This window comes from Eimeria acervulina, genomic scaffold, assembly GCF_000499425.1.
Source record: "Eimeria acervulina Houghton genomic scaffold, Eah_scaff35, whole genome shotgun sequence".
In the NCBI taxonomy this organism is placed as follows: Eukaryota; Apicomplexa; class Conoidasida; order Eucoccidiorida; family Eimeriidae; genus Eimeria; species Eimeria acervulina.
The window spans coordinates 90,004-106,206 of NW_013549864.1; the positions used below are offsets into that span (position 1 = coordinate 90,004).

At 45.8% G+C, this 16,203-nt stretch overlaps 3 protein-coding genes across 3 annotated transcripts; all 3 read left to right on the plus strand.

The window, feature by feature from the left end:
* Positions 1-688: 688 nt before the first annotated feature.
* On the plus strand, positions 689-2,891 carry EAH_00007660 (hypothetical protein, conserved; the record flags this gene model as incomplete). The annotated part of the gene is made up of 2 exons (XM_013395817.1): positions 689-1,844; positions 2,641-2,891. The coding sequence occupies 2 exons, from the start codon at positions 689-691 to the stop codon at positions 2,889-2,891; spliced, it is 1,407 nt and encodes a 468-aa protein (XP_013251271.1).
* Positions 2,892-5,680: 2,789 nt separating this feature from the next.
* On the plus strand, positions 5,681-6,548 carry EAH_00007670 (hypothetical protein; the record flags this gene model as incomplete). Its single annotated transcript, XM_013395818.1, has 2 exons — positions 5,681-6,228; positions 6,449-6,548. 2 exons carry the CDS (start codon positions 5,681-5,683, stop codon positions 6,546-6,548), a joined length of 648 nt encoding a protein of 215 aa, XP_013251272.1.
* Positions 6,549-11,402: 4,854 nt separating this feature from the next.
* EAH_00007680 (hypothetical protein, conserved) lies at positions 11,403-15,753 on the plus strand (the record flags this gene model as incomplete). The annotated part of the gene is made up of 5 exons (XM_013395819.1): positions 11,403-13,016; positions 13,316-13,590; positions 13,918-14,210; positions 14,559-14,799; positions 15,123-15,753. The coding sequence occupies 5 exons, from the start codon at positions 11,403-11,405 to the stop codon at positions 15,751-15,753; spliced, it is 3,054 nt and encodes a 1,017-aa protein (XP_013251273.1).
* Positions 15,754-16,203: the final 450 nt, after the last annotated feature.

Consider the following 16,203-nt stretch of genomic DNA (forward strand, 5'->3'; position numbering starts at 1 on the left):
ATACTGCACTCAACAGAGCGCGCAGCATTCTTTATTACAGCTTGTGTTGCCACCTAGGGACTTTTATATACAAGTCTACAAATGATTGCAAACGAAAAATTGTGCATTTTAAACAGGCATTTACTACAATTTTGCAGGGTATACACCTGAACTTCAACTCGGGGGCTGCGGCGTGCATGCACAGCAGCCATTGGGCTCCGGCGTTTACTGCAAGTTATATATATCTTTCAAAATGAATATTAATTAAGTATCAGTTTAATAATTTCTGCTCTATTATTTTTAGCCTTTAAAATCGCAACAATTCCCCTTAGATGCCCAAGCAGCAGCACTTCATACGCATGATGAATGCATGCATAACAGGCGTATAATAATAGCTATTGAATGACTTTCTTCGTTCTCTGTTCGTTTAGTTGAAACTGTTTTCTTTAATTTGATGTTTATTTTCACCGGCTGTTCCCGCAAGGGCGGCTGAAACTGTATTCTCCTCTCGTTTCTCTCTCCTCCTCTCTCCTATATCCTTCCTCTACTGCCTGCTGTACGTACACCCCAAGCGATGCACTGACACGCAGCAGCTTCCTCACCCCAATTCATTTATGGGGTCCCGGAGCCCCCAGAAGTCGCTTTAAAAGAGAGCAGCTGGGGGCTCCAATGATCAGTGAACTCACTCGGTAACCTCCACAGACACCCGATGGATCCTGCAGCTGCAGATGCTGCTGCTGCAGCTGCAGCTCCTGCTGCAGCTCCTGCTTCATCTGCAGCCGCATCAGCAGCAGCTCCTAAGTCGTGTGGGGCGAAGAAGTTTTCGTTTTCTTTAAAGCGGAATGCCGCAGAAGGTTCTGCAGCATCTCGCGGGGGTTTGAAGAAGGAGTTGGGTTCTGCGTCTGTTGGTTCTTCCTCTTCATCTCGAGGTGTACGTACACCTGGTGATCCCCAAGCACCTACATCTTCATCTGCATCTACATCTGCGCCTTTGCATGTGTTTGGATTTGAAGCAGCAGAAGAAGGCGAAGAAGAGAGAAAAGTGCAGCAACTTTTAAGTATCAGTGAAGGGCAGCTACAGGTAGCAGGAGGCGCAGCAAACAAAGAAGAAAAACCCTTCATTATTCCCTGCAAGACGCATCTCCCGCTGTCTGCATATCGACTGCGTGTATTTGGAGCTAGCAACATCGCACCTCAACACCTCGAACAGCAGCAGCAGCAGCAGCAGCAGCAGAAACAGGAGGAGGAAGAGCAGCAGCAGCAAACGGCTCAAGAGGCAGCTGCAACTCCTCCACCTGTGTGGGGTTTAGTGGAGATGAAACGCACAAAAGAAAGGCCTCTAAACAGCAGCCCGCAAACAGCAGCAGCAGCAGCAGGAAAGACAGAGTCAGCAGCAGCAACAGCAGGAGCAGCAGCAGTGAAGACCGAGCCTGCTGAACCATCATCATCATCGGCAGCAGCAGTAGCAGCAGCAGTAAAGAACGAGCCTGCAGAAGCAACGGCAGACTCTCTAGCAACAGGAGTTCGTACAGATGTAAAGCAAGAATCTGGTGGTGGTGCTGCTGCAGCTGCTGCTGCAGCTGAGGGGGGTGCAGCGGCAGCTGCAGGACCAGGCCCTCTTCTCAGCGGCAATTCGTTGTTGGGTGTGGTGCGTCGCAAGTATTTGCTCGAAAAGCAGCAGCAGCAGCAGCAGCAAAAGAATGCAACAAGAGGAACTTATAATAGGAAACCTCTGAACACCCCAGGAGAGCCAGAGAAAGAGTTGCTGCAGCGAGAGCTGCAAGTGCTGCCAGACGCTCCTTCAGCTTCCAGTGCTATCTATAAAGCGATGCCTGTTGAGGCATTTGGTGCTGCTATGCTGCGGGGTATGGGGCTGCAAGCGCCTGCTGCTGCTGCTGCTGCTGCTTCTGCTGCTGCTGCACCTAAACGCAGGACATACACCCGGGCGGGGTTGGGCTGCGAACAAGAAATGGAGAGGCTGCATAAACAGCTGAAAATGCAGAAACAAAAAGAAATGCATCAGCAACAAACAATTAAACACTTCATTCCCCTTAGAGCAAACGCCAGCATACACGAACGCACAAACCCTAAACCCTAAAACCTCGAGAAGACGCATAAGCCTGCAGCTGCTGCAGCTACAAACGAACATACATGCACACATACGCACAGCAGACATACGAGATGCTGCTGCTGCAGCTGTTGCTGCTGTAGATGCTGCTGTAACGAGCGGCACGCAGCGCCTTTCTTTGCCTCCTGATGATTCGGAATCATAAACAACAGTTTGAGATGTTTGCAGCTTCGGGTGTATCGGGAGGTTTGTCTTCGTCTGAGGGGCTGCACCACTTCGCGTGTATTGGCAGTTCAACTTAGATGAATAGGCAGCCACCCCAATCCCCTCTTGTTATATATATATATATATATATATATATATATATATGTATATATATATTGTATGCGTACGTATGTGTATACATAATATAACAAATACACACGCACATTTATACATTCATATATATATATATATATATATATATATATATGCAAGTACATTATGTATATTGTAGAGAGGGAACAGAGAACGTTGGCTGGGGTGATGGACACCCCATGAAAATAGCCGTATCAAGGCGTCGTTGCAGTGCTGCTGCTGCTCCCTCTCCACAGCAAAGCAAGAAAAGACGCATCCACTATGCGACGCGCCAGCAGCAGCAGCAACAGGCAGCAGCATCAGACGGCGCGAGGAGACAGTACCAACAGCGACCGCAGCACCAACGGCAGCCACAACAGCACAGCAACAGCGGCAACAGACGGCAGCAACAGAGACTACCAGCAACAGCAAACACCAACACCCGAGCGGCAGCACACACAGACGGAGAGAACAGAACAGGCTGCATGCATGCGATGGTGTTGTTTAATATTGTACTATAATGTATTGTCTTAAAAAAATAATGGTAACAGTGTTACTCCCATCTACCGCGTTTCTCAGCTCAGGTGTACGTACACCCCGACCATCTATGCAGTGTCAAGCCGCGTGGAGGCTGCTTGTTGCTCTTAATTACAGAGAAACACCTCAAATAAACTCAATCTCCGTTTCGTTTTTTATTAAATATACTTTATTTTACTATTAAGCAGCAGCATGTGTCTAGACGCGACGGTGTTGCTGCTGCTGTTGCTGCGGCAGCAGCAGCAGCAGCAGGTAGAGGTGCTACTGTAGACGTGAGAGGTGGAGGTTTGGTTGTTATTTTCGAGCTGAAATACAAGAAAAATGGTTTTAAACGTTGAGGTGTATATACACCGCATTCATAGGAAGAACTGCAGTCATCAGAGAAGCGAGGGGGTGTTTGCTTCAGCAGCAGCACCGGCAGCCCTGCGCCCCCACAGACATCTGCTGGTGCTGCAGCAGCAGCAGCAGCTGCTGCTGCTGCTGCTGTTGCTGCTGCTGCTGCTGTTACGGTTGGCGACGCGGGATGTTGCCGCGTGAATGAATAATTTGTTTATTACTCTTATTGTATTGGTAGTTCTTAGTTACCTCCCTCATTCGTACTGCTGCTTGCTGCTGCCTCGCCTTCTTCCTTGCTGCGGTGCGGCTGCATGCCTCCCCGCTGCAGCAGCAGTAGCAGCAGCAGCAGCAGCAGCAGCCGGGGGGTAGCAGCAGCAGCTCCAGCAGCACTTTGCAGCCTTTTCCTGTCTCCTTTCATCTCGGCGTATGCCAGCTGTTGGGGTTCTCTTACAGCTCAGGAGGCGCAGCAGCAGCAGCAGCAGGAGCAGCAGCAACGGCAGCAGCAGCAGCAACAACTGCAAAAACAGCAGCGGCAGCAGGGGAGGCGCCTTATTCCCTTGGTTTGTGTGAGCCAGGGAGGTGTCTGTACACCCCAATCTCCCCCGTACAAGGGAGAGCAGCTGCAGCACTTCTTTCGTGTCTTCCTCTCTCTGCAGCAGCGGCAGCAACAGCGGCAGCAGCAAATTCACTTGTCTTGCATTTGCTGCTGCTGCTAGCAGCAAACAAATCAGCAAGGAAGCAAACAAGCAGCAGAAAAAAACAAAGAGAGAACAAAGCAGCCAAAGAAGGCAATACAGACGGGCCCTTTGAATAAATCCTGAATAAACAAGTAATAATTAATCAATTAAAAAGAAATAAACAATTAAACAATTAAACAATTAAATAAACAATATGGAGAACGGAGGCTCAGGCCGCGTTTATGTCGGCAGTTTGCCTCCGCACTTCACCGAAAAAGACGTCCAAAGAGAATTCGAAAACTTCGGGCGTGTGCTTCGAGTAGACTTAAAGAAAGCGGTAAATATTAATGCTCTTATATTGTTAATACGATTATAATATAACTAATATAATTAATATTAATAATAAATAATATTATAAGGGATATGCTAGTTCAATAATACACTATAAATATACGTTCAAAGAGTACTCGGACGCTTCCTGTGTGTGTGTGTGTGTTTGTGTGTAATTAATAATGTAAATAATAATATAAATAATGATATGAATAATCCCTACATATTGTCCGTAGATTATGTAGATAATGAAGTAAAAATGATAGGTAGCATATATAATGAGTAAATAGTACGAAATAATAGAATGATTAGAAGTATAAACAAATAATATACGTAATAAAAATAATAAATAAGAAATACTCAGCGCTAGATTACTGTAATAAACAATAAACAAAAACAAAACAACAATAAACTCTAAGTAACACTAGTAACAACACTGAGGAAGAGCAAGCCCTAGTCCAGCAATCCACAGCAACAAACAACCCTAAACAGCAGTAGAAAACCCTAAACCCTAAACAGTAGAAAACCCTAAACCCAAAACAACAATAAACAACAGTAAACCCTAAACAACAATAGACAACCCAAAACTGCAATTACTAGAATACCTTTTATTTTACGCACATATATATGCATATATAAATATATTTACACTAATGAAAAGACGATAGAAGTGAGCTTGAATTCCGATTAAAACAGCAAGAAGATATTAGTATTAAATGCCCTAGAAAAGCATTAACAATAATCACAAGAAATTGTTGTTCATCATTTGATATAAATACTTGATAATAATAGAATACATAATATATATCTTTATGTATCTGTAGCGAAGCAATATATATTATATATATACTCATGTGTTTATATATATATATATATATGCATATATATATATATATGCGTATATATGTTGCTTATATGTATATATATTTGTGTGCGCGTGTTGTTATTTTGAAGGCCAATGGAACGGGGTTTGCATTTGTAGAATTTGAAGACAGCCGCGATGCGCGGGAAGCGATTGATAAATTGCATGGTCGTACATTTCCTGGAGATAGAGATGGTTTACCTTTAAGAGTAGAGTTGCCAAATAGCAGCAGAAGAGACAATAGCAGCAGCAGCAGCAGCAGAGGATATAATAATTACTACGGAAACAGCAGCAGCGGGTATAGCAGTGGAAATAGAGGAGGAGGAGGGGGAAGAAGAGGTGATTATGTTATTGAAGTTGCTGGGATCCCTTCATCAGGGAGCTGGCAGGATTTAAAAGATCACTTTAGAGTATGTGGAGATGTAGGATATGCAGAAGTTTGGAGTGGTTCAGCAGGAGATGCATGCAAATATGGTGAAGTACGCTTTTTTTCTAGAGCAGATATGTTAGATGCAATTGAAAGATTAGACGGGAGCACGTTTATAAGCCATCAAAATGAAAAGGCAAGAATTTCTGTACGAGAGAAAAGAAGTAGAGATTCTGCTTCTGCTGCTGCAGATTATTCTTATGATCGATATAGAGGAGGGGGTTATAGCAGCAGCAGCAAATATAATAGAGATGCTGCAGGGGGTTCGCCTCCTTTCTCTAGCAGAGACGATGATTATTACTCAAGTGACAGAGGACATAGAAGAAGAAGGAGCAGAGAAAGAGAGAGAGACAGAGATAGGTCGCGATCGAGAGATAGAGACAGGGAGAGAGATAGAGACCGAGACAGAGACAGAGACAGAGAAAGAGAAAAAGACAGAGATAGAGATAGAGATAGAGATAGAGATAGAAGAGGGTATTCATCAGCGTATGATGATGGCTCTCCAACGCAAAGACATCCAGACGATGACGCAGAGCCCTATCATAGAAGAACAGATAGAGGCTGAGTGCAGCGCCAGCAGCACCAGCAGCAGCAACCGCAGTATCAGCAGCAGCACCAGCAGCAGCGGCGGCAGCAAAACAAAGAATGAAATAAACAAGTGTACATCGTTCCTGAGGTGTATTGACGGACACCTCGAAGGGGCAGCCGCTAGGGCTGGTGCTTTTTCTCGCAGTTGTCTGGATAGAGGAATAGATACTCCTCTTATTCAAACGCGAACTATATTCGCATGCATGCATGCATGCATGCATGCATGCAGCTTATCTTAACGCATCTATGTGTTAAGCCTTATCTTAACGTCTTCAGTTGCATGCATGTTTGTATGGCGTGTTTATTAGTGCGTCTGTTGTAGAGTTGGGGTGTATATACGCGGAGTTGAGAGGGAGAAGGGGACATCTCTCTTTGCATGCATTTGCTGCAGCTTCCCTTGTAGATTAATAATATATGATAAAGCCTGCAGCACGCCCTAGTACCGTTGCATGCATGCAGTTGCATGCATGCGTATCATTTGCATGCAGTTGCATGCATGCATCATACCGTTTGCATGCAGTTGCATGCATGCATGGATGGATGGTGTTATTAAGAGACGCACCATAGGGTGTTTTGTTGTCTTTTTTTCGCTGACTCCTCTCTTTGCTTTTTGCAAACAAAAACAAAAAAACAAGAATCCCTCTAAGCATAAAAAGCAAGAAAGGCCTTCAGTTGTTGCTGCTGCCGCTCCGGTTGTGTCTGCTGCTGTTTGCTGCTGCTGTGTTTGCTGCTGCTGCGTAGCAGCAGCATATATATGCACAAAAAGACAATACAACCAGTCACTAAATATCGCCTCTTCTTCTATAGCGTTCGTTAATTCATGTTTAAAAACAATGTAAAAAACGCTCGCATGCACACAGCAGCAGCAACAGCTGCTGCTGCTGCTGCTTCAACCAGCGAGCTAGCCACCCGCCTCCGCCTCCCTGGATTTGCTGCGGCTCTTTAGGGTTTAGGCTAGCTAGCTAGCAAGCTACCTAGCTAGCTAGGTACCCAGGTAGCCAGCTGGCCGCCTAGACAGCCAGTCATCCACTTAGCTAGCTAGATATCTATCTAGCTAGCCAAGGCTGCAGCTAGCTAGCTAGTTAGCTTTCTGGACGTTTAAAGCTTGCGGATTTCGCGAATGAGAAGCTCTAAGGAATCCCCTGTACAGACCACCAGACAAACAAGCGAAGAACAAATGCTAAGCCAAGCCTCATTCATGTTAAGGAGAGACTCTGCTTAAGGAGGAGACAAGGAGAGAAAGCAGAAAGGAGAAACAGCTGCTGCATGCATCTTGCATGCAGCAGCTGCACGGTGAGTGAAGCGAGTGTTTATTCTTTAATTGCTTTTTGCTGCTTCTTTATCTCTCGCCCTATTCTTCCTACCCCCAACAGCAGCAGCAGCAAGAGCAGCAGCAAGGGCAGCAACAGCACGAAAGCCAGCAAAGCAACAACAGCAACAACAGCAACAACAAAAGCAGCAGCAGCAGCAAGAGCAGTAGCATCACCACCATCCCATCAGCAACAACAAAAGCACCAGCGGCCATAGCAACAACAAAAGCAACAGCAGCAGCAGCAGCAGCAGCAGCAGCAACTCACCTAGGTGTGCAGCATTTTTATTTAACTCCTTAAAGGAGTCCATCTCAATACAACAAAAATCCCCAACCAGCCGATCGCCCCCAACCACCGCAGCAAACTGCTTTCGCTGTCTGCACACAAACAACGCAATGAAAGTGTATATATCTATACATATTTATTTACTTATTTATTTAAATATATATGTGTATATATAAACCTTAGACAGAGAGAGAGGCTTGAACTTTATGCACTCTTATACACTGTAATTATATATATGCATTTGTATATATATATATATATATATATATATACACGTATATATAGGCTGCAGCAATATATATGAGCTGCAATTATACACATATAAATATAAATATGTATATGAATGTATGAAGGCATTTTTGTACATACAAACATAACATAATATATATATATATATATATATGTATATGCATAACGCATTTCTTTTAGGGTTTATTTGTTTTGTTGTGTTGTGAGGGTAGACCGACGCAGCAGATAAATTTAAATCGCTCAAACGCAAAGAGACGCAACAAGCAGAAGGCAGCTCAGGAGACACCTGTGGGCCCCCCCACTCCACCTGCAGCAAAACAAGCAGCAAACAAACCTCTTATAAACCTCTATAAACACCAGTAAACCCTTGTAAGCCCTTATAAACCCTATAAACCCTTAAAATCCCTTACTAACCCTATGAACCCTTATAAACCCTTAGCAACCCTTATAAACTCTTACAAACACTTATAAACCCTTATAAACCCTTTAAAACCATTATAAACCCTCATAAACCCTCGGGTTTAGACTTGCGGTGTATCGGAGAGAATGACGGAAGTTGAAGCGGCTGTGCACTGCAGCAGAAAACAGCACATATGAATATATATATATATATATATATATATATATATATATATATATAAGCATACATATGCTACATGCATAGTTGCTGCTTTAGATGTAAGAAAGAGAATTTGCTCGTATTAATGCATTTGAATGCAGGATAAGGAAGCAGAGAAAAAGAGGGGTGAGAAGAGAAAGCCAAGGTGTCCGTACACCCCAAACCCTAAACCCACAAGGGGAGCGAGGAAGAGATGCCTGATGCTGCAGTCGCGTCAGTGGAGTTATAAAACAACGCCCTTGTTGTTTCCGTCTGCTGCTGCTGCTGCTGCTGCTGTCTGTAGGGCTGCTGCACGCAGCGTCGTGAGTTAACCCCAGCAGACGCTTCAACTAAACCGAAGCAAAACAAATAAACAAACGAACAAAACAAACGAGCATACAACATACACCATATATATATAGATGCGTGTATGTGCGTATATGTGTACATATGTATATTAAAATAATGCAAATAATAAAAGCAATAATAATAGTAATAATAACAGTAATAATAACAGAAATAATAAGAGAAGTAATAATAATAATGAAAGTAATAATAATGGCAATGAGAGTAAAACCGAATAATCCAAACACGAATAAAAGCAACGAGAAAAAATAAAAGGAAGAACAACACTACAAAAGAATAATAATAATAAAAGAAATAAAAATAAAAAGAATTTACTCTGTATTTATTTCTAAATGCAAACATTCTCGATGTCTTTCTTCCCTTCAAAGCCCTCTGCGTCTCTAATCTAATTGTAGCAGCAATAGCATATGGAGGCTCAGCGACAGCCGTGTGGTCTTCGAGCCGCAGCGGGGGCGAGCTGCATGCAGCAGCAGCAGCAGCAGCAGCAACAGCAGCAATAGCAGCAACGGCAGCAAAGGCACAGCAGCACAAACAGCAACGGCAACGGCAGAGCAGCAGGAGCAGCAACAGCAACAACGGCAACAGCAACAACAGTGAATGAAGATGAGGAGAGACGGAGAGAAATGCTGCTGCTGAGTAGATAAGGGTAAATAGTAGTAAAACAAACAAGAGAGAATAAAGCAAATATACAAAAAGCAAAACGAAAACGAAAAAACGGTGAGACAAATAAGAAAAGAAATGAAGATAAAACAAACAAATAAACAAATGCAGCTGCACTGAATGCCTCTATTGTCTCTCCTTTTAATATTCTCCAAACGCGTATATTCGCTGTGCTAGATGCAGTAACAGCAGCCCTTCAATAATAAAACAATAAATACACAAAGACAGATGGTTTAGGGTTTATTGTTGCAGCGCTTACGAAGCCTTGGTCTCTATTTGTTCTGCATTTTTCTTTATAACTTCTTTTTTCCCGCGTTTCTTCTTCGTTCGAATTGGGGTGTACATACACCCCAAAGAGTTTAAAGGCCAAGCTGCTGCAGCAGACAGTCGATCTCCAACAAAACCCTCGAGGCAATGAACAGCAGCAAAATCTTCATCAAGCCCCGTTGAGACGCTGCTGGGCCCATACAACGCAGGCAGCAGACGGCGCTGCGGCTTCTGTTGCAGCTGCTGCTGGCGCACCAGCACCTGCTGCTGCTGTATCTGGTGGTGCTGCAGCAGATGTGGGGGAAGGGACGGATACGAGTTGTTTGCAGCTTCTGCTGCAGAGGGGCCGCTGGGGCCTCTCAGCCGCAAGTGCTGCAGCGCGGGGAGCTGCGGTGCATGCAAATTGCTTGAGATGGGAAGTTGAGCAGAAATACGCCGTAAGGACAGCAGGCGGTTGCAGCCTAAGCTGCACATCTCACCGAAACATGAACGACGGGAGGGCAGGTAATGGCGGCAGATCGTAAGACCGTTTCCTCAGGAGTGCAGAAACTTTCAAGAAAATGAAATCAATTCACCCTCATAAAGTCACTCAAGCTGAGAAGCTCGGAAATCGCAAATATCTAAGCAAGAAAATGCAGAAGTACAGCACAGGAAAGCGGCGGTAATGGCGACAGTCTCGATGTCTCATACCATGGTCCTGGGGGAAAAAAAGGGAAATAGGTGCTTAATTCGGATGTAATAAACAAAATCCGTATTTCTGTGAATTAAATAAACTTAACATTATCACATTTCGACAAGTTTCCCTCGTTGTTAGAAGAAAAGAACTGCTGGTGAGGTCGGCTGGCGTGAGTGAGCACTGGGGTGTACATGCACATCGCCTTGAGACCTCCATTAAAAGGGAAACCCTGACTTTAATATCATTTATTTCCTTTTTCCTTATTGTACTTCTTATGGGTGTTGCTATTTAAAGTGGATTTTGTGACTTTAAACAAACGAACGGTTACTGCAGCCTCGGGGCTTTCTGCAGAGGGCTGTGATTTCAACTTTTTGTTTTCCCTCTTGTTGATTTGTTAAATAAAAATGTGAATTACTTCTTTAGAAAATAAACATCTAGATGAAGATCTCCGTTAATTTCGCTCAACTTTCCCGCTTTATCCACTCCTCTCCCCTTCTGCCGCGCTGCTGTATCAAGTAGCTTCCAGAGGCGTTCGTCACAAGGAGAAAAAAACTGCTAAATTGAATCTGCTGCTTTAATAAATAGTATTTTTATCCTTTATAGCTGCAGAAGTCAGACAGATAGCCTCTCCTTCCCCACCTCGAAATTGTATTTTTTGTCGTCGTCTTCTTTCACTATTCTCTTCTTCTGTTCTTCTTCTCGCGACACCAACAGCACATCCCGCCCCAGGTGTATGTACACCTCGTGGCGTGAAGTTGAATGCAGCAAGCGGCCTGTTGGATGTTTGCCTTTACAGTAAAATGCGCAGCTGAAGATATCTGAAGACAGCAGCAGCAGCACTTCTCCTGCGTATGTCGTCATCGCAGGCCTGCGGTGGGGCCCACGAGGCCACAGAAGCTGCTTCTGCTTCCGCTGCTGCTGCTGCTTCTTATTCTGTTTCTGCTGCTGCTGCTGACTGTTTCCCTCGGCGACGTGGGCGCGGGCGTCCCCCTGCTGCTTGTGCTGCGGCGCGCGTGCGTAGAGGCGCGTCTTTGACTGAAGCAGCAACACCAGCAGCAGGAGCAGCTGCCGCTGCTGCTGATTCTGATTTTGCATGCAGCTTCAGTGGGAAAGGCAGCAGATTGCAAGAGGCTTCTGCTTTGCTGCAGGAGACAGGAGACGAAGCTGTGGGGTCTGCTGAGCCAAAGGAATCAGCAGCAGCAACCAGCTGCACCGTCTCTATCAGCAACAGAATGGAAGTAAACGGCAGTTTAGAAGCTGAGGATACACCGCAAGCTGGAAGAATCGGAGGGAGAGGAAGAGGGAGAGGAAGAGGAAGAGGAAGAGGGAGAGGAAGAGGAAGAGGAAGAGGGGCGAGGAGGCAGCTACAGCAGCAGCAGCAGCAGCCTTTGGAGTGTATAGACAGCAGAGAAGAAGGTGAAGACAGCAGCGGAGATGATGGAGGGGGAACTGCAAGCTGGGCAATAACAGAAGAAGACTTTTGCTGCATAGAGGAGCAACCGAAGCGCCGCAAAATAGATGCAGAAGCAAACGACGCATGCAGCAGCAGCAGCAGCAGCAGCAGATGCTGCAGCCCAGCTGTAGAGGCCCTGCACGGACTGCTGCAGCCGTCTGCTGCTGCTGCAGCACTAGCAGCAGGAATGAGTATTTCTGCTGTATTGGAGTCAGCAGCAGAACGAAGACCTCATGAAGCTGCTGCTGCTGCTCCCTGTCTTCACTCGCATTCGCTGCTGCTGCTGCATGCACTTTATAGAGAGACATTTGAGGGGTACTTCCTCTCTATGCTTCAAAGGGGCGTGCCGCAGCAGCAACAGCAGCAGCAGCAAGCAGAAGGCCTGAGAGTTGATATGCATGCGCTTCTGCAGCAGTTGTCTTTGTTTCCTCTCCCTGTTCTGCTGCAGAAGAACCCCACAACACAGCAGAAGCAGCAGCAACAGCAGCAAGAATGCTGCTGTTGCAGAATCCACATTGTTAGGCCCCTGAGCTCTTCTTGCCTGCCTGCAGCGACAGCTTGCTGCTGCAGCAACAGCAGCAGCAGAAGCAGCAGCTTACAGACAGCTGGTGAGGCAGAGGGCGACGACCTTTTAAATGTAGGGGGGAATGTCTTGGCCTTAGCAGTCTCAGAGGAGATTGGATTCAACTCAACAGCAGCAAGTGCATGCAGCATCAGCAGCAACTGCAGCAGCAGCAGCAGCAGCAGCAGTGGTACTCCCGAAGCAGCTGGATCTGCTGATGAAGAGGAAGGGTTTGTAGTGCTTGCAGTTGCCGTGGGGACGCAGCCCTCAGCAGCAGCATCCACACCAACATCAGCAGCAGCAGCACCAGCAACAGCAGCAGCTATAGCACCACCAGCAACAGCAGCAACAGCAGCAACAGGAGAGCGAGTTGGGGGTTTGCTGCAGCTCTGGCAAATTCCAAACAAATCTCCGAGACAGCCGACGCTGCGCCTTTTGCTGCAAACACCCGTAGGACATAATTTGGGGTGTATCTCCACCTAATAAATATAATAATGCATGCATGCATGCAGTGGGCAATGAGTTATCGGATTCATTAACTCCATGTCTAAATGCCTCTTGTAGAGTAGAAGGACACAGTTTAGGGGGTAGGGTTTAGGGTTTAGGGTTTAGGGTTTAGGGTTTGGGGTTTAGGGTTTAGTGTTTCCAGGGTTGGGGTTTCGTTAGGATACAGCACCTGCTGGGGGTTTGTTGAGGTGTACATACACCTCAATTGGTTTCTTTGTTTTTCTTTGCTTTTGTCTCCTTAGGCTGGCAGCTGCCGCAGTTTGCATTGGGTGTCTAAGTCGCAGCTATTGCGGCGTCCTTGCAGCAGCAGCAGCCACAGCAACAGCAGCAGCAGCAGCAGCGGTTGCTACTGCTGCAGCTACTGTGGGGTTGAGATGGAGTTCTGCTGCTGCCGCGTGGGGCTGCTGCTCGCTGTAGCGGAGGACGGCAGTCTCTGCATGTGGTCAGTGCCTCTCAGCCCCTTCCAGCAGCAGCAGCAGCAGCTGCAACTGCAACAGCAGGTGTATGATAGCCGTCGGTGAGTCTCTTCCCAATAAAGAGAGCAGATATAAACGATGCAACAGTTTGCTGCTTTTTTATTTGCTTGTTGCGGGGCCATTGCAGAGGAAGGAAAGAGAAGCTGCTGCCGCTGCTGTAGTTGCTGCTGCAGCTGTTGTTGCAGCTGCTGCAGCTGTTGCTGTTGCTGCTGCTGCTGTTGCTGTTGCTGCTGCTGCTGTAGCTGTTGTTGTTGTTGCTGCTGCGGCAGTTCCTGTTACAATGTAGAGGCAAGACGATGCAGACAGCAACACTTGAGGGCGCCCAGGGAATAGTTCTTCTTTAGTGCTGCTGTTTGCTGCTGCTGCAGCTGCTGCGTACTGCCGCCTGTCTGGCGCTACACTTCGAGTCTTATCCGCTTCTTCTGCTGCGCGGCAGCGCCTGCTGCAGCAGCGGCATCGATGGGAGCAGCAGCAGCATCAACAGCAGCAGCACCAGCAGCAGGAGCATCAACAGCAGCCGCAGAAAGGGAGGAGCCGCTTGTGGTTGTGGCGGGCGGCAGCGGAGGTCAATTATACATCTTTACGTTTTTTGTAGAGCCGTGCAACTGCAGCAGCAGCAGCAGCAACAGCAGCAGCAGCAGCATGGGGTATTGCAAGCGTTGTAAGGATGGGGAAGGGGCGATAGCGTGCAGTTTATTTGTGGTTGCTGCTGCTGCTGCTTCGTGCGAGCTTCGGTGTTGCAGCTTTTTTCCTGCTGCTGGCAGCAAGTTATTAGCTGTTGCTGCTCGATCTAGCAGCAGCAGGAGTGGAGGTTTGTTGCTGCTGGAGTTGAGTGGTGGTTCTGCTGCTGCTGCTGCAGCAACGGCAGCATGTGGGGCTGCTGGTGCTGCGCAGCAGCAGCAGCAGCGGCAGCTCTCTGTTGCTGCAGCAGCAGCACCGGCTATTACTGAAGTTAATTGCAGCTGCTGCCGCTCTCGAGAGCTTCATGATATTTTCTGGTGTATGTTAGGGCGTTATTTAATTGCATGCACTGAGAATGCTTTGCTGCTGAGTCTGCAGCAGCTTAAAGCGCAGCAGCTGCCGGTAGAAGCCCTTATTAACAGCAGCAAAACAAATAAACAACACCATAAAGCTTATAAACTTCATCACCATCAGCAGCAGCAGCAGCAGCAAATCAGACAAACTGATGAATGCTGCAGAGGCTGTGCTGCACTCGCCACAAGAGCCTTCTTCGTCTTCGCAGGAGGATGGTAAGCACCAGCAGCAGCAGCAACAATAGCAGTAGCAGTAACAGTAGCAGCAGAAGCAGGAGCAACAGCAACAGCAGTATCAGTAGCAGTGGTAGCAGCAGTAGCAGCAGCAGCACCAACAACAATAACAGCAGAAGCAACAGCAGAAGCAGCAGCAGTAGCAGCAGCAGCAGCAGTAGCAGCAGTAGCAGCAGGAGCAGCAGTAGCAGCAGTAGCAGCAGTAGCAGCAGCAGCAGTTGTTCATATTATTTACAACATATATATATAATGTACTATATTATGTTGATTTTATATTTTGTTATTTGTTTGTATTATTTGTTTAGGTTGATAGAGGGGGAAACAACAGAATTCGAGACTAAGGGAAATAATTTGAGCTGCTGGCAGTGGAGGCTCGCAACAGAAGAAGAAAACAAACTTGCTGCTGCTGCTGCTGCAACAACACATGTTGATGCAGCAGATAATGCTGCAGCAGCAAGTCATACTGCTGCACCAAATAATGCTCCACCAGGAAGTCTCGCTGCTGCAGCAGATGATGCTGCTGCAGCAGCAGATTATACAGCTGCTCAGGAGAGGGCGCTGCAGCAACTGCATGCACAGCGAAGGCTGCTGCTGTATCGCTTAAAGAAACAAATGACGAACCCTGCTGCTGCTGTTGCTGCTTCTGTTGGTGCTGCTGCTGGTGCTGGCACCCCAGCAGCAACAGCAGCAGCAGCAGCAGGGGGCGAGAGACAGCAGGAAGCGATGCATGCAGAAGGAATGCTGCAGCGCGTTCGCAGCCTTCTGCTGCTGCAGCAAACGGAAGAAAGAATTGAGTTAATAGAAAAGGGTTTGGTTATTGAAGAATTAAAAACAGCACATGGGGAGAGGAGAGAAAGAAGAGGAAAAATGTACAGCAGCAGCGGCAGCAGCAAAAGGGACGCATGTAAAAACTCTCTTCTGGATTTACACAAGTAAGAGAAATATTTATTTATTTGTTTAATCAATTATTTGTTTGCTTGTTTGCTCATTTATTTATTTATTTATTTATTCGTTTCTTTTTTATTGGTTTACTCATTTGTTTGTTCATTTGTTTGTTTAATCTTTTGTCTGCTGATTTTGGTTGTTTATCTGTCTATGTATTTATTTAGTTAGTTATTTATTTATTCATCTATTTGTTCATTTATGCATCTGTTTATCTGTTTTTCTTGTTGCGCTTTGCTCATCTGTATATTCCCTTGCATTTATAAATATTTAAAGATTCATCTAAACACAATAATAATAAGGGAGTAATATATATATTTCTGTATAAACGTGTTTATTTATTAATATATTTATTTAATAATGTATTTGTTGATATTATTATTTATTTATTAATATGTTTGTTCATTTATTCATTTTTATTTTTGTTTTTTGCTGCAGAGTTTG